The sequence below is a fragment of the Rhineura floridana genome, chromosome 11 (assembly GCF_030035675.1).
Source record: "Rhineura floridana isolate rRhiFlo1 chromosome 11, rRhiFlo1.hap2, whole genome shotgun sequence".
Classification (NCBI taxonomy): Eukaryota; Metazoa; Chordata; class Lepidosauria; order Squamata; family Rhineuridae; genus Rhineura; species Rhineura floridana.
In genome coordinates, this window is record NC_084490.1 from 38938133 (window position 1) to 38962857 (window position 24725).

At 45.7% G+C, this 24725-nt stretch overlaps 1 protein-coding gene across 5 annotated transcripts in view; it reads left to right on the forward strand.

Annotated features, from left to right (window-relative positions):
• The window catches only part of SHANK1 (SH3 and multiple ankyrin repeat domains 1), a 121261-nt gene that overhangs the window by 90093 nt on the left and 6443 nt on the right, over positions 1 to 24725 (forward strand). For 2 of the 5 annotated variants that reach the window (XR_009758347.1, XR_009758348.1), the window contains exons 19-22: positions 2498 to 2554; positions 4417 to 4541; positions 19746 to 19848; positions 20244 to 22751. Coding sequence is in view for 2 of the 5 variants with exons in the window: in XM_061588748.1 (XP_061444732.1) it covers positions 2498 to 2554; positions 4417 to 4541; positions 19746 to 19848; positions 20244 to 22677 (2719 nt within the window). In the remaining 3 variants the exon portion in view is untranslated. Of the gene's footprint in view, positions 1 to 2497; positions 2555 to 4416; positions 4542 to 19745; positions 19849 to 20243; positions 22757 to 24725 lie in introns of all 5 variants that reach the window. The other 3 variants (XM_061588748.1, XM_061588747.1, XR_009758345.1) reach the window with 2 other exon arrangements.

Here is a 24725-nt window from a genome sequence, read left to right on the forward strand (position 1 = left end):
CACAGTATTGTCTTGGCCACCCTGTAATGGTTGTAGTTCTGCCCTAAAGTGTCTCAGATGGATGTCATCATTTGCCTTAGAGCAGAAGACCTGCAAATTATGAACTAGGCTGAGTCAGGCATTCAGAATCTTCTCCATGCAATGCACCTTGATTATCCCAAAGGGATACAATTAAGCATAATTACTACAATAGCTCCAGGTGCATAAGATTCCAGGTTCAGTCACGCAGTATCACCACACAGACATGTCACAAGTGTTTCCAGTGAATCTTTTGCATGGAGTATGTGTGCCTCAGATTACCCAGGGCATGCATCACTCTATCCAAGGATTATGTGCTTATCACCCTTTTTCAGGAATTCTGCATGTGGTGATGGAGGGGAGGAAGGCCGATGCAAACAAGTGTGTCCTAAAGAAGCCCCTGTAAAGGTTGTGTAATCTTGGGTGCATCCAAGGTGGTATTGCCCATAGCATAACTGTTGGTTTATGTAGGCAAAACCCAGGGATTGCCTATTAAAGGACTTCCTCTTGACATTTCACTGCAGTTTGCCCAAATCCTCCTTCAAATTTTGCTTGAAACAAGTCACCAGGAGACCTACCTGGAAGCATTTACAGCAGATAATGAAAGGACAGCCCCCTATTGTGACCGGAAGCTACAGATGTATCCATAGGTGTTTTAAGTTATGCATTACCTTCTCAGTGTGAATGTGTACATCAAGAAGATTTGTAATGTCTGCACAGGCCTCAGCCTTTGGAATGATATGCTGGAAGCCATGATGCTTTGGAGCCAAAATAATCTGTGGTACCACAGAATTCGGAGTATGTTTATAAAATTCCAGCCATGATTGCCACGGCTAGGACATACTGCGGGGCAAGAAAGTCAAGCCTGATTTTGCATCTGGAATAAATTCAAAAATTAAAATAAAATATTTGAGTTGCACATGCGAAATCATATACTAACTGCAAGATCTCGGGGGTTGGGTTGGTTGCAAAATTTGGAATGTGTATTTATTTGATTGATAAATGTCAACCTCCCAGTTTTATGTATCATTATTCAAAGGATGGGAGCTGTATATTCTTGTTTCTCTTCGGTCTCCCATCTCCTTTATTTTTGTTCACTCACTGCTGCCTGGGACTCCCAAAACCCATCACAGTTGAGAAAGGTGAGTTCCTGAACCCCAGAATAAAGCTCCAGTAATGGGGAAAATGTTGGCTGGATTCCAGACACATGCAGTGCCCAGTTTCTCAGAAATGGAGATTCAGGGGCCCCTCTCCTTCATGCTGTTGTGAGTCATGCTTAAAGAAGGTCTCCCCACCTTGACCCGTGACCTGCTTCTGTCTAGTGCTGTCAGGCATCTTCCTGTGTCAAAGGGGAGGGGGATAGTAGGGCTGATTCAAACATCCAACCCATCCAAACATTTAGATGTTTTGGGGTGTGGGTGTGTACAAGAGGGTAACATTCAGGTTACCACACTCTTTCAAAACATCCCTGGAAAAGAGACTGGATCCATTATTTGGGTCCTTTGTGGGGACATTTTTAAAATACACCACGGAAGCATGAAGCAGCTCTTTTTAAAGCATGTTTTCAAAATTGGGGAAATGGATTAAAAAAAGCTCTCGGACACCCCGTAACTGCAAGTTTACTAAGTATCCACCCACAAGTCAAATGAATTTCTCTTTCCCCCCACTCCCCGTGGATGCCACGAAATCCTCCCCACCTACTTTGTTAGAAAGAAACATCTGACAAAGATGAAGGACCATTGGGAACAGGCCAGTAACGAGATGTTTGGGGGTGAAGAGGTCCAAAGTAATGGGGGATCATTGCAGAATACCCAGAATGTATATTCAGGTAGCCTAATTTGTTTCAGGTTATTTCTTAGTGAGTGATTGGGTAGAATATTCCCCACATGCTTTTCCTTATATCTCTACCAGTAAAAGAGTTAGAGATGAGGTTGTGCCCATCAGTGGGGGCTAGGCCCTCACAGGTCTGCACCTGTGACTACAACCTTGAGCTGAAGGATCCTCTCCCTCTCTGGCCCCCCATCCTCAGTTGAAGGCAGTGATAGATGGCTTAATGCCCCAGTTCCTTCTCTCCCCCCATGATCATATTCTCGTCATCCTGGCCATTTCCTCTAGTCCTCCAGTGTAATTAAGGTTCCAGGCCTCCTTCCCAGCTAGCTGTCCCTTCCCCCACAAGTGGAGGTGCTAATTTCTTCCCCTCTTGCTATCTCCCTCCCACCATTCAGTCTCCCCCTGGAAGAAGAAAACAGGTGAGTGTCACACGTTCCTTACCCTGCCACGCACGCACTGAGCCACCTGCTTCTCATTGCCTCCTACCCAATCCTGCCCTGCACTCTCCCACCTTATGCTCCCATCCGTTAATGCTGCCACACACACCCTTCCAATACGTGCAGCTCCACAAACCGGCCCTCCTTGACACGCCATCACCAATCCACCCCACCCCCATCCCTGTTATCCTCCCCTCCTGTCGTCTCTGCAGATTACGAGCCAGCAATGGGCACTGATAAGAAGCGGACAGTCTATCAGATGGCTTTGAGTGAGTACAAAGCATGCCCTAGCGATGCCCAGCAGTAGGTGGGAGGGCAAAGGTTGGATAGCTGGGATGCAACTCTTCTCCTGAGTACCTGAAGCTGGGAATGCTCCTAATGCTTCATTGCAAAACAGGGTTGCAGAGTAATTTATGTAGCAAGTAACAGAATTTGGCTTTTGTGTGTGTGTGTGCGTGCAATATTTGGGTTACCATTGCGTAACCCAATTTGGTTTTAGTTTTTGCAATATTTGGGTTACCATGGTGTGGGGTATAGCAGAACAGTACTCAAGGACCAGGGTGCCTAACCAGGGCTAGGATGTATAGAATAGGTGACAAGTCCGAAGTCAAACATTTGTCAATTTTTGAAAGCCAGCATCCTGTGCTGGCTTTGGTGGGGCATCTGGGCAGACTCCTGCAAGTTTGGCTAAATCCAGAACAGAGCCTAGCACAAAATTTGTCTTGTTTTCCATTGTTCTCAACTCCCACCATCTTTGAATCCATTGGCCATGTTGGCTGGGGCTGATGGAAGCTGGAGTCCAAAAACATCTGGAGGGCCACAGGTTCCCATCTCTGGTGTACAGCTTACAGTAAATGGGCTATGATAAGTCCTAGCCTTGCCCATTTCTTTTTTGCCAATTGGCCTGAAAGGGGAAAAAAAGACCAGGTTGCTTGAAGTTGTTTTACTTGTGGAGGGAAGGGAGGGTCTGGTAGCAGGGCGGTCTTGCAGCAGCAGTGGAAACATCATCTTTAAAGCCTGGGGTTTGAGCAAGGAAGTTGAACGTAGCAGTTCTTGGGTTTCCTAGGAGGCTTGAAGAAGTGTACTCTTGTACAGAGATGGGCAGGAGATGGGTTGGTTTCCAGTGGGAAATGCCTTGCTGACATCATTGTAAATCAGTCTTGCATGCAGAAGGTCCTAGGTGGAAACCCCAGGACTAGGTAGCAGGACCCCAGGACCAGGTAGCAGGACTAGGCAAAATCTCTGTGTGAGAACTTGGAAAGTTGACACCAGTCACAGTAGACAATATTGGACTAAAACAGCCTTCCCTACCCTGGTGCCCTCCAGATGCTATTGGACTCCCAGCTACCAGTTCCTGCAACCATCAGCCCCAGCCAACATGGCCAGTGGTCAGAAATGTTGGGAGTTGTACTCCAAAATGAAAACATATGGTGGAAGGCACTAGGTTGAGAAAGGCTGAACTAGATGGGCCAATGGTCTTACTCAGAATAAGGCACTTTATTTTTGTAACCTTTTCTGATCCTGGGAGGCTTAAATTCTTTATCAAGAATGCATTTTGAGATAACATAGATTATAGTTATCTTGGATTCAGAGTATGCAATTTTTCTCTGTAAATTTAAAACACATTGAGGGACTACTGGGATACTCATGAAAAAATAAGAACTGACTACATGACATTGAGAGAGCCAGTGTGGCACAGTGGTTAGAGTGTTGTACTACAACCTGGGAGACCAGGGTTCAAATCCCCACGCAGCCATGAAGCTCACTGGGTGGCCTTGGGCCAGTCACTGCCTCTCAGGAAGGCAATGGTAAACCCCCTCTGAATACCACTTACCATGAAAACCCTATTCATTGGGTTGTCATAAGTCTGGATTGACTTGAAGGCATCCATTAAAAAAAAATCACACATGACATTGAAGTCAAGTTGCCCTTAACGTAATCTTGGTGCCTGGCCGGGGGAGGAGGAGCTAGGATTCATGGACTCCATTTTCTGTTTAGGAGCAGACCAGTCAAGAAGAGCACTTCCTGAGCCTGATGTGTAAAGGGATATGGGGATTCTCTTTGTGGGGACGATTGTCATCTTGCTCCATTTATTATAATCTTGCCTCATTCTTCTTCCCCCTAATTGCAGACAAATTGGACGAAATTCTGGCAGCAGCTCAACAGACTATCAACGTGGGGGATGGGTGTGGAAGCGGGGGGCTTCCTTCGCTGGGGAAGTCTCGGGGCACTGCAAAGAACTATTTCTCCTCTGAGGTAGGATGGAGAACTGCCCACCATTGGCTCTGGCTCCTGCACTGGAGCACGGATCTAGCGCAGGAATGGGAAACCAGTGACACTCCAGAGGTTGCCAGTCAACAGCTTCCATCAGCTTGGCCATTGGCCATGTTGGCTGCAGATGATGGGAGTTGGAGGCCACCAATATCTGGAAAGCTGCAGGTTTCCCATCTCTTACCTAGCAAGATCTGTTACTTCTGTTGTTGTTTTAACCAAAGTTTTACTTTGCAGAAAGAGTATCTGGCAAATAAAGAGTTCTTTTAAATGAAGTGGCTAATACTTCCTCTCTGAGCTTTTGTTCCCAAAAGCCTCAGTGTGAAAAACAAATTAGATGCTTTCAGTGGTAGGATTGTAGTATGGAGGAACATGGGAATCTGCCTTACATTGAGTCAGACCATTGGCCTGTTTAGCTCAGTATTGTCTACACTAACTGGCAGCGGATCTCCAGGGTTTCATACTGGGAACATTCCCAGCCCTAACTACAGATGATGGAGATTGAACCTGGGACCTTCTGCATGCAACGCAGGTGCTCTACCATTGAGCTATGGCCTTTTCCTACTGTAAAAGTAAAAGCATCTAATTTGCATTTACCGTAGAGGCCTAAGGGATAAACGTTCATGACCCCCATAAGTTCAAATGATCAAGAAAACAGAGACTGGGGGAGGTGTAAAAGAAGCTGGAAGAAAAGGTATTTGTATGAGCTAGTGTTAGTTTTAGTTGGGGCAGCGTCTATGTGCTTGGCTAATCGTCTGGAATTGTACAATTCCCTTTTTTTTAAGCCTTCAGAGTTTCTCTGGGCTTGCCTGCAGTTTCTGTAGCCCTAAAAATAAGCCTCTACAGTCATTTTCTTAGTGTGGCCTTGAAGATAACGAAAAGGTACTAGCCTACAAGATAAAATTACTAGCCTGCTAAGAGACTAGTAGCCTATGTTTCCATGTTGGTTGATGATGGGGAGATGCAGGCTCCCTCCCTTCTCCATCAACAAACTCACCTGCATGGAATTCCTGGTTGCCTGGTTATGGAATTTGCTACCAGTAGGTGATGCAGTGCCTGTCCCCTTGGACAGCTTTAAAGACGGATTAGACAAATGCATTAAGGTTAAGGCTATTAATGGCTTTTAGTCATTAGGGCTACTTTATTTATTTAGAAATAATTTTAACCCACTCTTTATGCAAAACCATCCCATATCAGGGTACAAATACTGCTTCCAGAATGCCTCTGAATACCAGTTGCTAGATGATATGAATAGAGAGGGCTATTGCCTTTATTTATTTATTTATTTATTTATTTATTTATTTATTTATTTATTTCCCTCCCAGCAGGAGCCCAGGGTGGCAAACAAAAGCGCTAAAAACACATCAGAACTTCATAAAAACAGACCTTAAAATACATTAAAACAAAACAACTTTAAAAACATTTTTTTAAAAAGCTTAAAAAAATTTTTTTTAAAGGGTTAAAAACATTGTTTTTTAAAAAACATATTAAAAGCAATTCCAACACAGACGCAGACTGGGATAGGTCTCACCTTTAAAGGCTTGTTGAAAGCGGAAAGTCCTCAAAGGCGCCGAAAAGATAGCAGAGATGGCGCCTGCCTAATATTTAAGCCCTGTGTATGTGCGCTCCCCAAAGGCATCTGGTTGGCCAGTAGTGGAACAAACTGCTAGGCTAGATAGGCCTTTGGTTTGATTCTGCAAGGCTCTTCTTATAACCAGGCAAGTTACTAGTATGTTGCATAGTGGTTAGCATGTTGGACCAGCACCTGCAAAACCAGAGTTTGAATCCCCACTCAGCCATGAAGCTCACTGGGCAACCATGGACCAGTCACTGCCTCTCAGCCTGACCTACCTCACAGGATTGTTGTGGGGATTAAATGAGGAATGGGAGAAGCATGTATACCACCTTGGGCTCCTTGGAGAAAAAGTTGTTGTTGTTATTAAATGCAAGGCTAACTATCCAGGACTTGAACAAAAATAGACCGACTAAAACTGTATTCTTTGCTCATTTTATATTTTGAGCTGTTGAAGAACTTCTCAAGGAGATGATGTTTGATTTGTAATACATGTGTGCATGATAAGTTTGGCAAGTTTTGTATTGCTATCTAAATAACTAGAAAGTGTGATGACCTCCCCAATTATAATTGGAAAGGGTCTTGTGGTACTGCTCTTTGGGTGTGCTTTTACTGATTGTGCAGAAAGGCCTTTGGGAAGCCAGAGTGGGATTTTGCCTCATGCAAACTCCCAGATGTACAGGATCTGTAAACAGGGCTAGGAAGAGGGAAAGGCATTCCAAGGGAAATGCCCTGTGAGCTGAAAGAAAACTATAGATCCAAAATTGTGTTCTCTTATATCAGTCTTCTCCAACCTGGGTTCCTCCAGGCATCTTGGAACTACAACTCCCATCAGCTCCAACTTCGGAGTTGTAGTCCAAAACATCTGGAGGGCACCAGGTTGGAGAGGGCCGTGTTATATGGTGGCATTTCAGCATGTGGATTGTGTTTGGCCACTTACTGATTTCTACAAAGTTGAGTTCTTTTGTTGTTTTGGTAAAAGACTGGTGGATATGAATGTAGTACAGTGGTTATGAATGAAGTGTAAGCCATGAAGATCCTAGGTTGAATCTCACTTTGGCCCTGAACTCACTAGGTGGCCTGAGGCTAGCCACTGTCTCTTCTCCTTAGCCCTTAATATCTTTAGGATGAGGATAATCATTTTGAGGCATGTACAGATTCAGAATGGTGTAGCGGTTAGAATGAGGCTAGGACTGGAGAAATCTGGGTTTAAATCCCCACTGAGCAATGAAGCTCCTTTGGTGATCTTGGGTCCTAGTCGCACACGCACGTCCACACGCACACACTTTAAGTCTAATCTACTCCAGAGGGTTGTGGTGGAGTTAAAATTGGGAGAGGGACAACCAGGTATGCTACCTTGACTACACTGTAGGAAAGACAGGATCAAAATGGTGTTTGTTGTTAAGGTGCATCATCATCATCAACAACATCTTATAGTATTACTGTAAGAATTGTTGAGTTAATATTCATTAAACGTTTTAAACTCTCAAAAAACAGCATTTATTTATTTATTTATTCATTCATTCATTGTATTTGTGTACCGCCCTATAGCCAAAGCTCTCTGGGCAGTTTACAGTAACCAAATTAATAGAAATTATGTAAGACCAGTGAGACCTGTAAAAGTGTATCCTCCCTCCTAATAGGAGTGCTCTTCTTTAGGGTTGCAGCCAGCCATTACCCCCAAGAGTGGGTATTCCACTCATCCTCACCCCTATCCCAGTTACCCATTTCTTTATTCGCTAATAGGCCAAAAAAACCCCTTGCTGGTTAAGAACGTACCTATTGCCAACAGATATTTCTATCAAACTTTAAAAAGCAGGGAAATTGGGCAGCTATAGCGAATGCACCAGGGGAGCAGGGGATCTGACCTCCTTTCTGAGATATTGTGCTGCCCTACAAATTTGTAAAAATGAAAACACAAGTTGGGTTGGTCTTTCACGGGGGTTGGTCTTTCAAGGGGGAGAGAGGGGCAAAGGAAGGGGGAGGAGAGGGACAAGAGGGAGGGGGATAAGCTCCTTTCCTTTTCAAAAGGAAAACATTGTGAACAGTATCATTGTTTTTCAGCATTTCCCCTACCTTTTTATTTTACAATAGGCACGTGTAGTCTGTGACGCCCTTCCCTGGCTCTCCCTGTCAGGTTCCAACCTGCTCTTTGCTACTGCCTGTCACTAGGCACCACCAGGGACTCCACCAGTCCGGACTGTCCTTTTTTATGGTTTCTCTCCCCGCTCTAGCACAGATCTCAACAAATCCCCCTGCTAGGCAGCACCACCAGTCACGTCCTATAACCAGTATTCCCAGAGACTCTGCCTGAGTCTCTGTATCAGGTTACCTCTGTGACTGAGTGCTTAAGCTGTCCCACTCCCTTTGTATCAATGCAGATAATCCTGGTTTGCTCTGAATACTTGTGGTGTTATATTTCCCTTCACCACTGCCACCAATTGTTACAGTTTCCCTTCAGCCTTGGTCATTACCTTACCCTCCCTTCTGGTCTGTGAAACCCCAGCCAAGGATCAGGCCTTCGGTAAACCAAATATAGTTTTTATTAAATATACCGTATATTCCGGCGTATAAGACGACTTTTTAACCTTGGAAAATCTTCTCCAAAGTCGGGGGTCGTCATATACGCCGGGTGTTGTCTTATTAGGGTTGCCATATTGCCCGGATAGCCAGGTTTTACCCGGATTCTAAGCATGCCACCCGGCGCCCGGCTAGCCCCTTAGGTGGCCCGGATTCTCAGCTTTCATTTAAAAAAAAAATTAAGTTTCTAGGTGGTGCGATTCTCGAGATATATATAAAAACGTCAGCCCCCCCCCCGGTTAAATCTTTTTTTAAACTACTGTATAGCACTTCGTAGCTTTAACCCCGCCCGTTCAGGATTTCAGCCAATCAGTGAAGTGTTTGTTTGGTGGCAGTGTCTGCAAAACTTCATTGCGAGGCCAGAAAATGGTGGTTTCCCCTCCTGTTTATCTGAAAATCTCATAAATTGGGTAGGTATATACATTTCAGTTTTTCCCCCTGTTGTGTGTAGGAGTCAGATCCTGGGCAGTGTTTTGAAACCTTTCCCAATAGTTGTTTTGGGGGTAAAAACAGTGCGAATCCCATATGTCCAGAGTAAATCCTATTGAATTCAGTAGGAATTACTTTTGAGTAGACATGATTATGAATGTGCTGAAAATCAATGGGACTTTGGAGTGAATGTAAAAAAGAATTGTGTTTGTGTTCTCTTTCTGCCCCCCCCCCAGTCCTATTTTAAAGCAAGTAGGCAGGGCTTACTTAGGTATTGCAGTTTTCATTCTGTAGGAAACTAATACTGATTTTTAAAAAACTAATACTGATTTTTCTGCAATGACCAATTGGTTTGACAATAAACTATTATATGGGCTGTATGTATTTATACATCTGCAGTGTGTGCGTGTGTGTATGGAGTCTTTCCAACACCCCTGTGAGGTAGGGTTGGAAACCAAGGCAGCTCACAACAAGAAATAAAGCCATTTAAAATCCAATAACCATAAAAACAAGTATAAACAGTTGCAAAACAGCGTAAAGTGGCATGATTCGGAATTTTGGGTTGTGTGAATGAAGTTGCTTATCACTTGAGGTTGCATTTCTGTCCCTGTTTGAGTAAGCCCCATTGAATACGCTGGGATTTGCTTCTGAATAAATAAATTTAAGATTGCACTATAAATACCTTTACAGTTTGTGTAAATAATAAATATATTTGATAGTTATGCTTATATAAATATTTCTTCATTTATCATATTTTTGGTTTTTGGTTAGGAATCCTGACTGGTTGTGAGATGCTTAGTTTTTTGCCTTATAGGAATCTTGTTGTGGTTGGTATGGTATTACATTTAGGAAAGTGTTACTGCCTTCTGTATTTTTTTTCCTATTTGCATTTCACTTATCTTTAACCTCACTCCGTTACAGCCATAGAAGCAACAGCAGCATATGCAAGATAATTAACTCCCATTAGTGATAAGAACAAGAATTTATAATTATTATTTCAATTAAAACAAGAGGCTTATCAATACTTTGAAGAGGACCAGATATTTATTTTCTTTCTGAGCCCAGGACTGGGTCTTTCATGATGCCCGGTGTGTGTGTGTGTGTGTGAGGGGGGAGCAGTAGAGTAGTCGATAAGACAGACATCCTGGCATTGATAATCGAATTAGCAAGGTATGTGTGGGGTTGTTGTACACTTCCAGGCTCAGTTTCATTTTGAGTATGGAGGTGGAACCTGTGTAGATGTGGTTATCAAAGGGAGAAGAAATTTTGAGTTAAGCAAAGCTCTGCTTTTATAAAACCTAAGAAACATACAGTACTTTGAATGTCTGAGTGCCTGCACCAGTGGAATACTGGAGGAACTTGTAAAACTTGCTGCAACAGTATTTAGAACTGAGCATGTGGTGTGAAAGACTCCTTTTCCTAACATTTTGGCTTGTTTTTCTCTGATTGTGTATTTTTATTGTTTTTACTATATTTGTAAGCTGTGCTGAGCTCTGTTTTTAACAGCAAAAGGGCAGGATATAAATTCTCTTAATCAATCAATAAATACTCCATAGTGTTGGAAACTAGAGTCTAGGCATTTAATGTTGCTTTTAAAAAAAAGATTTCTCACATCTTTCCCCAGTTTTTGGTGGTAATTCCTAGGCACAAAAACAAAACAACTGGACAATCCAAATATTAATATTTATAAGTTTATAAGTGACAGTTTTCCTGCTAAGTACCTGTATGTCATAAGCAGGGGTAGTCTTATACGGCGAGTATATCCCAAACTCTATATTTTAACTGGAAAAGTTGGGGGTCGTCTTATACGCCGGAATATACGGTAACAAAGATAACAAGATTTCTTTATAAAGGCACTTAAGCATATGGTTTCATCTATTCCTGAAGTACTGGTCTTAGTATTAATCCGAACTCCACCCTCTCCTCACATCCACCAACTCTCCACACAATCTCCTCTCAAAACCCACCAAAACAACCCACTAATATCCACACTCCACCTCACATCCACCTTCCACCTCACATCCACCCAGATTTACCTGACATCCTTCCATTTATACTGTCAGCCATTTTAAACATTCAGCCAATCATCCAGTACTGCCCATTCACTTCCCCCCTCCTCTTTCATTCCACTTACCATGTATCTCCTATACAAACAGCACTTACCATATATACACTAATACAGGAACATCACATTTCCCCCCCCCTTAAAACAAAGGCAGAGTATTATTCCTGTTCTAGGATTTATACGTCGCGTTAACAATATAACAAGTCTCTATGGGGAAAATGTCTTTTTTTTGTTCCTTCATCTGGGTCACGTCACTGCAGTCCCAGCCACTTGCCTGGAAAGTCCATCGGCCAGTACATTGTCCTTGCCTTTTATGAACTGGAAGTCCACTTGATAGTCTTGTAGGGCCCAGGACCACCTCTGCAACATAGTATTATGGTTTTTCATAGTCTGTAACCATAACAAGGCCCGATGATCCGTTGTTACCATGAATCTTCGTCCCCATACGTATGGGCGCAACTTATTCAGTCCCCACACGACCGCTAGGCACTCCTTTTGGACCGACGAATAGTTTTTCTCCCTCGGCGTCAGCTTGCGACTCAGATACGCCACTGGATGACTGGTGCCTTCTCTCTCCTGCAGCAAGACGACTCCCAGCGCGAGGTCTGATGCATCTGTAGCCACGATGAATGGTTGCTCATAGTCTGGTGCTATTAATATGGGTCCTTGGCACAAGGCTTGCTTCAGCAGATCAAAAGCCTTCTGACATTCATTCGTCCATACCACACGCTCAGAACACTTTTTCTTTGTCAATTCATGCAAGGGGATAGGCCACGATTGCACTGCCTCTACCTTGCTCCATAAGGGGGTGACTTTCCCACTCCCCACCCCATGTCCTACACAGATTACTTCACTCACAACTTTCCCATTCACACAGCACGGTACAGATCTGACTGGGGCATGCTCTCCAGTATCAATGGAATGTCTGGCTATACTGGTTCGGCCAGGTTTATTGCCAAAGAGATTCCCATAGTTTTTCAAAACTCTCAGAATCTCTTCTTTTACTTCCTCCTTCACCTCCTCTGACCATTCCAATTGATCTACCCCTCCTTTGTCTTTGCTTTCCTGTACCAAATCTGGAAGTTCAGGCCCACTTCCCTCAGGGAATAAGGTAACTTGCAACACCTTTGCATCCCTGGTATGGTAAGGCTTTAACATATTTACATGAACCACTTTACTTTTGTTTAATTGGTCTGTGATGACTACATACGTCACTGTGTCAAGCCTTTCTCTGATGGTATATGGTCCTTCCCAGTTAGCCTGTAATTTGTCATGTTTCCTGGGTATGAACGCCATAACCATATCTCCCACATCATACACACGTTCCCTGGCTGTTCTGTCATACCAGTAACTTTGCTTCTGCTGAGCTTGACTCAAATTCTTTTTCACTACTTCCATCATTGATGTTAATTTATTGCGAAATTCCAATACAAAATCTACTACAGATGTTTTGTACTCTCCCAGGGTTCCTTCCCATGAATTTTTTAACAGTTCCAAAGGTCCCCTCACTTTTCTAGTGAACATCAGTTCAAAGGGTGAGAAGCCTGTTGACTCCTGAGGGACTTCTCTGTATACAAATAAGAAGTATCCAAAACGTTCATCCCAGTCTTGTGGGTGATCTTGAACATAGCTTCTTATCATGCCCTTCAAAACTCCATTGAATCTCTCAGTTAGCCCATTAGTGGCGGGATGGTAAGTAGTGGTCTTTAGATGTTTTAGACCACAACATTTCCACATACATTGCATCACTTCTCCCATGAATACACTGCCTTGATCCGTCAGCACTTCATGAGGGAAACCCAGCCTCATAAAGATTTTTAATAAAGCCTCTGCCACCACAGGGGCTTCTACAGATCTCAGTGCTTCTGCGTCTGGGTACCTGGTGGCAAAATCCACCACCACCACTAGATATTTCTTGCCATGCCTTGTGGGTTTGGAAAAAGAGCCCACCAAATCTATTCCCACTCTATAAAAGGGTTGTCCAATTATAGGAAGGGGCTTTAAGGGTGCCTTAGTCTTTACTCCACGTTTTCCCACCTTTTGGCATATACCACAAGATAGACAATGTTGTTTTACATCTTTGGAGATGTTTGGCCAATAATAGTGTGCAGCCAATCTCCTCTTGGTTTTTTTTATTCCCAGATGTCCTGCACATGGGACATCGTGGGCTACCTCTAGCAATCTGGTTCTGTATTTGCTAGGTACTATCAATTGCTTCACTGGTTCACATTCATCCTTTCTCTCAGCAGGCATCCACAGTCTATATAAAATCCCATTCTCACACACAACTTGATTCCTCAGTTTGTCAGTGAAAGGAATCTGTTGGGTCAGGGCTTGCTCCTTTATTTGATTCAAACTGGTATCCTTATTCAGTTGTTCTCTGAAATGCTCTGTCTCTTCCCCAGAGACCACTTGATACAGTTTGTCTCCTTCAGCAGGCCTGCCAAGGGTTGCTATGGGGACCTGAGGCTCGCAAACAGATTCCACCCTGTTTCCTTCAGCCCCCCTTAACATGGCTTCTGTTTCTCTGCCAAGTTGCTGTCTGGTCACCACATATATTTTCCCTTGTGCCCCCATAACATCTCTTCCCAGTATCACTGGTTCTTGTTGTTGGGCATTAATGCCTACTTTATATCTGCCCTCTCGGCCTCTCCACGCCATTTTCACCAGGGCCACAGGCAAGCTTTCTGGTTGACCCCTCACTCCTTGGATATTCACTGTTTCCTGAGGTAATATTTCCTCAGATTTTATTAAATCTGGCCTCAGTAACGTCTGAGCGGCACCAGTGTCAAGCAATGCCCAATAATTTGCCCCTTGTACACTCACTTCCTCTCTCAGACTTGAATCAAGGTCTGTTACTTCTGTCCAGTTTATCTGGCAGAACTGAACCTTTTTTGTGGTTAATTTTTTTGGTTCTATTTTTACTGCCCTTGCCTGAGCAGGATTACTAATGGGATTGGCAACCCCACATTGAAAACGTAGGTGCCCCGGTCTACCACATTTGTAGCATAATTTCTCCTCTGTTTTAGGGTACACAGATCCACTCTGGGGTGTCCTGTGCCCTTCAGATTTTACTGGAGGACTCACTCGCTGTGGCACCACATCCTTTCTGCCACCATTATATGGTCTGGGTTTAAACTCTCTTGATGTTTTCCCCACCCAGCCAGTTCTATTGAAGGCAAAGTGATCTGCCAACTCTGCGGCCTCCTGCACCGATGTAGGGGAACGGTCTTTGACAAGAAGCCTTATTTCTGGTGGTAACTGATGGAATAATTGATCTAGTATCATGAGGCTTTTCACCTCTTCCACTGACTGAGCTTTGGCACTACTCATCCACTTTCCAAATATATCCATCAACTTAGCTCCCAGTTCAACAAAAGACCTCCCTGCTTGGATCTGACAGTTTCGGAATAACTTTCTAAAATAGTCAGGTCCCAGTCTGAATCTTTTGTATACTGCCTCTTTAAACTCAGCATAGGTGACGGGCCTGTCTGAAGGGAAATATTGGTATACCTCTGCCAATTCCCCTTTAATCAGGTTTGATAAATATTGCATATATTTATCCTCTGGTAGCCCCCACAATTGAGCTGCTTTTTCAAAAGTGCTGAGGTAAATCTGTGGATCTTGTCCAGGCTCAAACACTGCAAAGTCTTTTGGTGTAACTTTTATTTCAGTTTCATTTCTGTCCTTTCTTGTTTCATCAGAATGAAACCTCTCCCTTTCAAACTTTAACTTTTCCACCTGTAATTCGGCATCCACTCTCATTCTCTCAAATTCCAACTCCCTCTGTTTTTCCTTCTCTGCACCTTCCATCCTCAATCTCTCAGTTTCCAACTCCCTCTGTTTTTCCTTCTCTGCACCTTCCATCCTCAGTCTCTCAGTTTCCAACTCATGCTCCCATCTTAACTTCTCTCTCAAGTACTCTATATAAGTGGGATTGCTTGAGTATCCTTCTGGGGTCTCTTCCCTGACAGGTTGTTTTTGCTGGGCAGTTGCAAATCCTATAAGTGCTACCCTCAATTCATCTACCCCTTTACCCTCGTGAGGTAAATTGAATGTTATGCACTTCTCCACCAGCTCCTCTCTTTTCATTTTTATATATTCAGCCATGGTCACTCACTCTTTGCCACACACTCTTTGCCAGTCACTCTCACAAGTAATCTTGTTTTGCTATTTCTGTTTGCCACACCACTGTTAGGGATTCTCTAGTATTCGTATCTGGATTCTCTGTTGTTCGTATCCCACCTTTGCCACCACTTGTGACGCCCTTCCCTGGCTCTCCCTGTCAGGTTCCAACCTGCTCTTGGCTACTGCTTGTCACTAGGCACCACCAGGGACTCCACCAGTCCGGACTGTCCTTTTTTATGGTTTCTCTCCCCGCTCTAGCACAGATCTCAACAGATCCCCCTGCTAGGCAGCACCACCAGTCACGTCCTATAACCAGTATTCCCAGAGACTCTGCCTGAGTCTCTCTATCAGGTTACCTCTGTGACTGAGTGCTTAAGCTGTCCCACTCCCTTTGTATCAATGCAGATAATCCTGGTTTGCTCTGAATACTTGTGGTGTTATATTTCCCTTCACCGCTGCCACCAATTGTTACAGTTTCCCTTCAGCCTTGGTCATTACCTTACCCTCCCTTCTGGTCTGTGAAACCTCAGCCAAGGATCAGGCCTTCGGTAAACCAAATATAGTTTTTATTAAATATAACAAAGATAACAAGATTTCTTTATAAAGGCACTTAAGCATATGGTTTCATCTATTCCTGAGGTACTTGTCTTAGTATTAATCCGAACTCCACCCTCTCCTCACATCCACCAACTCTCCACACAATCTCCTCTCAAAACCCACCAAAACAACCCTCTCAAGTCCACCAACGTCCACACTCCACCTCACATCCACCTTCCACCTCACATCCACCAACTCTCCACACAATCTCCTCTCTTAAACCCACCAAAACAACCCACTAACATCCACCTTCCACCTCACATCCACCTTCCACCTCACATCCACCTTCCACCTCACATCCACCCAGATTTACCTGACATCCTTCCATTTATACTGTCAGCCATTTTAAACATTCAGCCAATCATCCAGCATTCTACTGCCCATTCACTCCCCCCTCCTCTTTCATTCCACTTACCATGTATCTCCTATACAAACAGCACTTACCATATATACACTAATAGAGGAACATCACATAGTCTCCCACCCAAACTTAAACCAAAGCTGTCCCTGGCCACATCCACACCAGATCTTTATTTCATTTTAGACAGTCGTGGCTTCTCCCAAAGAATCCTGGGAAGTGTAGTTAGTAAAGGGAGCTGAGAGTTGCTAGGAGATGTCCTGTTCCCCTCACAGAGCTTCAATCAGAGCGTCTGACTGTTAAACTACTCTGGCCACAGGAGCTCTGTCAGGGGAATAGGAGTCTCCTGTCAGCACCCTTCCCAAACTATACTTTCCAGGATACTTTGTGGGAAGCCAGGACTGTCTAAAGTGAAATCAAAGTCTGGTGTGGGTGTGGCCCCCTGATAAGCCAAGCCAAGTAGCTGTGAGTCTGGCTTTTAGAACACTGACAGTTGGTTCTTCCTGAGCATGCCCGGGCTTATCGTTGACTCCAGTACTAAATTTCTTAAATTAATTAAAAATCAGCCAGGCATTTTTTTAACTTTTAAACTGCAGAAGATGAAGGTCAGACCGGGCAAGGTTAGTAATAGGATTACAGGTACTCTATGGACATGGCTGATTTTTAATTTAATTTCAACAAATTATGAGAATTCTGACAGAAAAAAGTCCAATAAGGATCTTTTTTCTTTCTGTCTCTCCTTTTACATTTTGAATTCTCTATTCTATCTGACTGTTTTGTGTATCGCCATGAAAATTGAGAGTGTTGTTAAGCAAGCGTTTCTGAGTTCAGGAGTATAGGTTTTGTAACGTTTTGTTTTGAAATGAGCTTATGGGAAGCATCAGAATGGCATGGGGGTATTTTCAATTTAACATTGCAGAATGTGAAAAATCCACGCTGGCTATAGTATACAGCCACTCTCGTGGCTGTATAATTAACTGACACTCAATATCCCATGGCTACTGATCATCTTCACGAAGTTGTTTTGAGGGTCATTTGTACCCCCAAGCGTCCCTCGTATTTTTTAATCACCCCATCTTGGTGTCATTTCTGTCGGACTCTTCATTTGAGTTCACTGTTAGAGGGAGGAATTATTTATTGTTGTTGTTATGTCTGCACACACTCCTTTGGTCCTTTCATCTGCTCTTGCAGCATTGCTTATGGGTTCTCTGGTTTCTTTTTCTTTTTCTTCTCCTCTCTCCCAACTGGATATCAACTGGAGTGCATACCGCAGATCAGAAAAGGTACCGCCAGGGCCAAGAAGATGCCAGCATGGTTAACGAGCAAAGTCAAGGAAGCTCTTAGAGGCAAAAAGTCTTCCTTCAGAAAATGGAAGTCTTGTCCAAATGAAGAAAATAAAAAAGAACACAAACTCTGGCAAAAGAAATGCAAGAAGACAATAAGGGATGCTAAAAAAGAATTTGAGGAGCACATTGCTAAGAACATAAAAACCAACAACAAAAAATTCTATAAATACATTCAAAGCAGGAGACCATCTAGGGAGACAATTGGACCCTTGGATGATAAGGGAGTCAAAGGTGTCCTAAAGAACGATAAGGAGATTGCAGAGAAGCTAAATGAATTCTTTGCATCTGTCTTCACAGTGGAAGATATAGGGCAGATCCCTGAACCTGAACTAACATTTGCAGGAAGGGATTCTGAGGAACTAAGACAAATAGTGGTAACGAGAGAGGAAGTTCTAAGCTTAATGGACAATATAAAAACTGACAAATCACCGGGCCCGGATGGCATCCACCCGAGAGTTCTCAAAGGTGAAATTGCTGATCTGCTAACTAAAATATGTAACTTGTCCCTCGGGTCCTCCTCCGTGCCTGAGGACTGGAAAGTGGCAAATGTAGCGCCAATCTTCAAAAAGGGATCCAGAGGGGATCCCGGAAATTACAGGCCAGTTAGCTTAACTTCTGTCCCTGGAAAACTGGTAGAAAGTATTATTAAAGCTAGATTAACTAAGCACATAGAAGAACAAGCCTTGCTGAAGCAGAGCCAGCATGGCTTCTGCAAGGGAAAGTCCTGTCTCAGTAACCTATTAGAATTCTTTGAGAGTGTCAACAAGCATATAGATAGAGGTGATCCAGTGGACATAGTGTACTTAGACTTTCAAAAAGCGTTTGACAAGGTACCTCATCAAAGGCTTCTGAGGAAGCTTAGCAGTCATGGAATAAGAGGAGAGGTCCTCTTGTGGATAAGGAATTGGTTAAGAAGCAGAAAGCAGAGAGTAGGAATAAACGGACAGTTCTCCCAATGGAGGGCTGTAGAAAGTGGAGTCCCTCAAGGATCGGTATTGGGACCTGTACTTTTCAACTTGTTCATTAATGACCTAGAATTAGGAGTGAGCAGTGAAGTGGCCAAGTTTGCTGACGACACTAAATTGTTCAGGGTTGTTAAAACAAAAAGGGATTGCGAAGAGCTCCAAAAAGATCTCTCCAAACTGAGTGAATGGGCGGAAAAATGGCAAATGCAATTCAATATAAACAAGTGTAAAATTATGCATATTGGAGCAAAAAATCTTAATTTCACATATACGCTCATGGGGTCTGAACTGGCGGTGACCGACCAGGAGAGAGACCTCGGGGTTGTGGTGGACAGCACGATGAAAATGTCGACCCAGTGTGCGGTAGCTGTGAAAAAGGCAAATTCCATGCTGGCAATAATTAGGAAAGGTATTGAAAATAAAACAGCCGATATCATAATGCCGTTGTATAAATCTATGGTGCGGCCGCATTTGGAATACTGTGTACAGTTCTGGTCGCCTCATCTCAGAAAGGATATTATAGAGTTGGAAAAGGTTCAGAAGAGGGCAACCAGAATGATCAAGGGGATGGAGCGACTCCCTTACGAGGAAAGGTTGCAGCATTTGGGGCTTTTTAGTTTAGAGAAAAGGCGGGTCAGAGGAGACATGATAGAAGTGTATAAAATTATGCATGGCATTGAGAAAGTGGATAGAGAAAAGTTCTTCTCCCTCTCTCATAATACTAGAACTCGTGGACATTCAAAGAAGCTGAATGTTGGAAGATTCAGGACAGACAAAAGGAAGTACTTCTTTACTCAGTGCATAGTTAAACTATGGAATTTGCTCCCACAAGATGCAGTAATGGCCACCAGCTTGGATGGCTTTAAAAGAAGATTAGACAAATTCATGGAGGACAGGGCTATCAATGGCTACTAGCCATGATGGCTGTGCTGTGCCACCCTAGTCAGAGGCAGCATGCTTCTGAAAACCAGTTGCCGGAAGCCTCAGGAGGGGAGAGTGTTCTTGCACTCGGGTCCTGCTTGCGGGCTTCCCCCAGGCACCTGGTTGGCCACTGTGAGAACAGGATGCTGGACTAGATGGGCCACTGGCCTGATCCAGCAGGCTCTTCTTATGTCCTTATGTTCTCTCTGTCTCTCTCTCTCTTTCAGCCTGGTTTTGAACAGCACCGTCTTAGCCAGGCCAGTTATGAGCGCCCATCATACCTACCAGCCAGTCATCCCCCAGGCATGATGCTACGCCAGAAGTCTATTGGTGAGAAGGGATCTGGAGGGGGTGAAACAGGCTGTGTAGTTGGGACCGAAGGAGAGTTGGGATTGTAGAGAGAGAGGGACAGCCAGGCCCCCTAGATTGTCTTGTGAGGTGTAGGGTGGTGGTATGGTCACATTCATCTATGGAACTGTACTGTTACCCCATAACAGTCTGGCTATTTGTAGGACTCATCCCATGATCACTCACTGAGAAAAAGTCTATATTGTTTTTACGGACAATAACCATCAATGGGAAGAAATAAATGTGAAAGAGAAAAGCCAGGAGGGGGAGATTGTTCTCTTTAATTACAGTAGGATAGGGATACCTGTGGCCCTGGGGTTAGACACTGGAGGGATGGGAGGATCATTCAGTGATGGTAGCATTACTTCCCTTCACAGGTGCTGCTGAGGATGAGAAGCCCTACCTCACTCCCCCTGCCATGAAGTTCAGCCGCAGCCTTTCAGTTCCTGGTTCTGATGACATCCCCCCACCTCCGACCACTTCCCCCCCTGACCCCCCGTACAGCAGCACCTCACCCTCAGCATCTGGGCGTGTTACGCCCTTAGCCCGTTCAACCTTCAATCCCAGCACCGAGGCCAAGCTGTATTCAGCTTCCCTGCATCAGGAACCGGCATATGAGCCACCCTCCCGCGGCCGTGACAAGATGTCCCTTTACCGTCAAGAGTCTGAGCAGGGGGCAGAGGGGTCCACCGCACGTGGCTGGCGGGGTCACACCCCGGACCTGCGGTACTACAACCTGCCTCCACGGGCTACCAACACCGCCATGTACGTCCCCACCAAGCCCATGCGCCGGAAGGGGCCGCTGGTCAAGCAGACCAAAGTGGAGGATGAACAGCGCCAGCAGCAAGGTGCCACTTCTTCCCAGATGCAGACTTCGCAGCCCCCGCTGTCCACTCCACCGGAGAAGAGCTCCATCCCCATCCCCACCATCATCATCAAAGCTCCCTCAACCAGCAGCAGCGGGCGCAGCAGCCAGGGAAGCAGCATGGAGGCAGAGAGCCAGCCGGAACCAGTGGTGCCTGTGCCATTGCTTCAGCTTCACAACAGTATGGACTTCACCAGTCAGTTTGGGGCGGCCTTGGTTGGGGCTGCCCGGCGGGACCGCGAGTGGTACAGTGAAGCTCGCCGCAAGTCTGCTCTCTTCCTTTCCACTGAGCAACCGGACGATGAATCCCAGCAGACCCCTGTGCCCCGTCTCCGCCACTCCAAATCCATTGACGAAGGCATGTTCTCCAGTGAGCCATACATCCAGCTCAACATGGCTCCTGGCTTTGGCAGTAGCAGTGGTGGCGGAAGCAGTCCTGCTTACCTCCAGTCTCGCGCCTCTAAAACATATGGAGCCAGCACCACCAGCGCCTTCACATCTGTGTGCTCCAGTTTCCTACCCCAACTCCAGCCTCATTCAGCTCCTCTCATTCACCCACTGACCGGCAAGATTTTAGACCCTGGATCCCCCTTGGGGCTGGCATTAGTGGCTCGTGAGCGGGCCTTAAAAGAATCCCAGTCCCAGCAGGAGAGCCGAGAAGACAGGCACTCGCGCCCATCTTCGCCCCGGTTTGGAGAGGCTCCTAAAACTCCCGAGTCTCCTGGTAGCTCCATCCTGCGCCTCTGGGGAGCAACAGAGCAGCAGCACCACCAGCACCAGCAGCAGCGGCCTGCATCACCACGGAAAGAGCCAGAGAGCCCCCGGCATCACTCGCCTGAGCACCAGCCTCCAGCTTCGGCCAAAGGGGGGGCACCTTGGGAAAAGAGGCCTGAGGAAGGGGAGAAGCTGGAACTGCATGTGCGTTTTGTGGAGAACTGCCGCCCAACGGAGGAGGAGGAAGGGAGTCAAGAGGGTGAGAAAGTCGAGGTGACTGTCTCACCAGTAGAGCGCGTGGCTGAAGAAAACGGGCTCCCATTGTTGGTTTTGCCCCCTCCTGCCCCTTCCATTGATGTTGATGATGAATTTGTATTCACAGAGCCGCTCCCGCCGCCCCTTGAGTTCTCCAATAGCTTTGATAAGCCCGAGTCTCCTCCCAAAGCATCTAATGAGCTTCCCTTAGTAATGACCCCTCCAGCCGCTGCCCCTGTTCCTGCCACTTTAGACTCCACAGCATCGAGCTTGACGTCCTACGACAGTGAGGTGGCCACCCTGACACAAGCCGGAGCGGCAGAAACCAAGGAGGCCCCTCATGTCAACTTCTCGTCTGTCGTATCATCTATCGCCATCCCTGCAGCGGAGGCTCCTGAAGCCGTGACGGACTCAGGGATCGAGGAGGTGGACAGTCGCAGCAGCAGCGACCACCATTTGGAGACCATCAGTAGTGTCTCCACACTGTCCAGTATGTCTGGGGAAGGCACAGAACTCTTGGATACCTACATCACCTATTTGGATGGACAGGCTTTTGGGGGAAGTGGCAGCAGCGGCGGAGGTGGTGGTAGTGGTGGTGGTGGCGGCGGCAGCACAGACAAGAGCCCACTACAGACCAAGCTACGCTCACGGCCATTCCCGGGTCGCTTGCCGGTGGCTACCCCCACCAGCTCTACCATCTCAGTTTCGGCATGTACTGAGAACATGTTTGCCCTCACGCCCGCCCCACCCTACCACCAGCAGGCAGTGCCCACCGAGCCAGGCAAAGAGCTGCAGCGGAAGTCCACGACGCTGCCCTGGGAGGAACCCAAGGCCTCCCCCATGTCCACCATGAAGGCCAGCATCATCAGTGAGCTGAGCACCAAGCTGCAGCAGATGGGCGGGGTATCATGGTCACGTCCGCCTGATGCAGTGGCTTCCTTCGGTTCAGAGAGGCCCAGCTCACTGCAGAGGCAAAGGTACTAGGCGACTGCAGCAGCAGGAGGAGGAGAAGCAGGAAGCCAGCCCCGTGCATGCCGCATCTCGTGTTTCAGTTGGGTTTGTCTCCTTTTCTCATTCTCCCGTCAATGCTTGCTTTTTTATGATTTTTTACTTTTTTTACCACCATTACATCGTTTGGTGTCCTGGCAGGCACAGGGCAAGGGTGTTCTGTGTGCAGAGCACATCACCCTTCACGCTCAGATGGGTACACGCAGTGCCTCCTCCTTGTGCATCTGCTTACTGTAGCTCTGGCTTACAGCTGTGTGTGTGCACACTGACCATTCCAGTTGCTTTTGCGTGCACGCAGAACACAGAATCAACTCCTCTAGGCATACGTGTTGGCCTTTATGTGGACAGCTGTGCACTTGCATCCAAACTAGCGTAACTACAAAAGCATATATGGGTATATAGGGTCTGTCTGCACGTGTGTGCATCTAGCACCCACAAAGTACACTTTGTCTCTTGTGCTGTGTCTGTAGTCAGATATGTTCAGGCAAAAACATATTTGGGTCAATAATAAGCAAAACTTTTGCTAATGTCAAGCAAAGGAGATAGAGTTTGCTCCTGAAGAAGCAGGGAAATTCCTAGATAATTTAGAAGTCACATGCACTAACATGAGCACGTGCACCGAGGGACTTGCGATGCCCTGCTGCATGTGTGTATGTGCCTTTTAAAACATGCACTTGATTCCCATAATATGGCCCAGTCACAATTGGTGGAAGAACTGAGGGAGCCCCCTAGCCAGCTTCCCAGATCTTTCCCTATGGAGGGTTGACCCTCACTTATATGAGCATGGTGTGCAAGACCAAGCATGGAAGCCTTTCTTTTGTCGGCCCACTTTTGGGGTTCTCACTTTCAAGGCAATTCCTCCTGATATCAAAAGGTCTTGTGATGTGCACTCGACATCCCTTTCCAGACCCCTCACCTTTGCTTTTTTCTAACTGGAGGAGCCTTTTGGTCTTATTGCTAGCGTAGATCAAGACAGTGATCAACAAATTGCCCTTATGGCTAGCCCAGGCCTGCACAACTTGTTGATCCACCGTGCTGGTACTTCCTTGATCACAGTCCCTTCTGGTTATTTGCACTGCAGGCAGGAAAAACTGGCAGATTTGTGGAGGCCTTGATAGGCTGCCATACATGGCTGGTGGGGCTGCACTAGCCTTGATGTGGTGCAGGCTTGAGACCAAAAGTGTGCATGTGTAGAGGTGTAAGATTTCCCACTTGGGGAATGCTGTAGCTCAGTGGCAGAGCATCTGCTTTGCATGCAGGAGGTCCCAGGTTAACTCCCCAGCAGCTCCAGATACAACGCAAAGACTTGCCTGCCTGAAACTTTGGAGAGCCGCTGCCAACCACTGTAGGCAATACTGAGCTAGATGGACCAATGGTCTGACTCGGTATAAGGCAGCTTCCTACATTCCTGCCTCCTCTGACAAAAAGATGCTTCTGACTGTAATGTTTTTCACATTTCTTGTTGCGAGGGAAGCCTTTCCAACCGATGGGTCTGCTGAAAAACCCCTTTGTATTTGCCATACGGTACTTTCATTGCAGAGCCTTGCGGAATGCATGCTAGGATGCACTCTGTTTACCTAGGGCTCTTGAAAGGTAAAGGTGTTGGCCTCTGCCATTGCCTCTCACAAGACGAGGGCAAAATTCCCTCTGACCCAGCAGATCTGGGATTGGCTCTTCAATTGTTAAAAAAAGTTTGGGGCAACAGAACTGGTAGGATGGAGTAGAGGGCAACCCTTTCTCTTTTCTGTAGCAGAATCCTGTTCTTCCCCCAAAGCTGCTACTAGCTCTACTGAAGTGAGAAGACACGTCTTTACTGAACATGTCATCCATCCCCCACCCCCAGCAAGGCTAATAGCTTCAGACAGGAAGGGCTTTTGGTTGGGGAAATGACATGAGAGGAAAACTCCCCGCCAGTCCCCCTTTCCAAATAAAATTACACACACTTGTGTCAGATTACTTAAGAGTGTACCCTAACTGCCCCCAGGACTTTGCTATAATTGTGTGTTGCGTGCAAAGA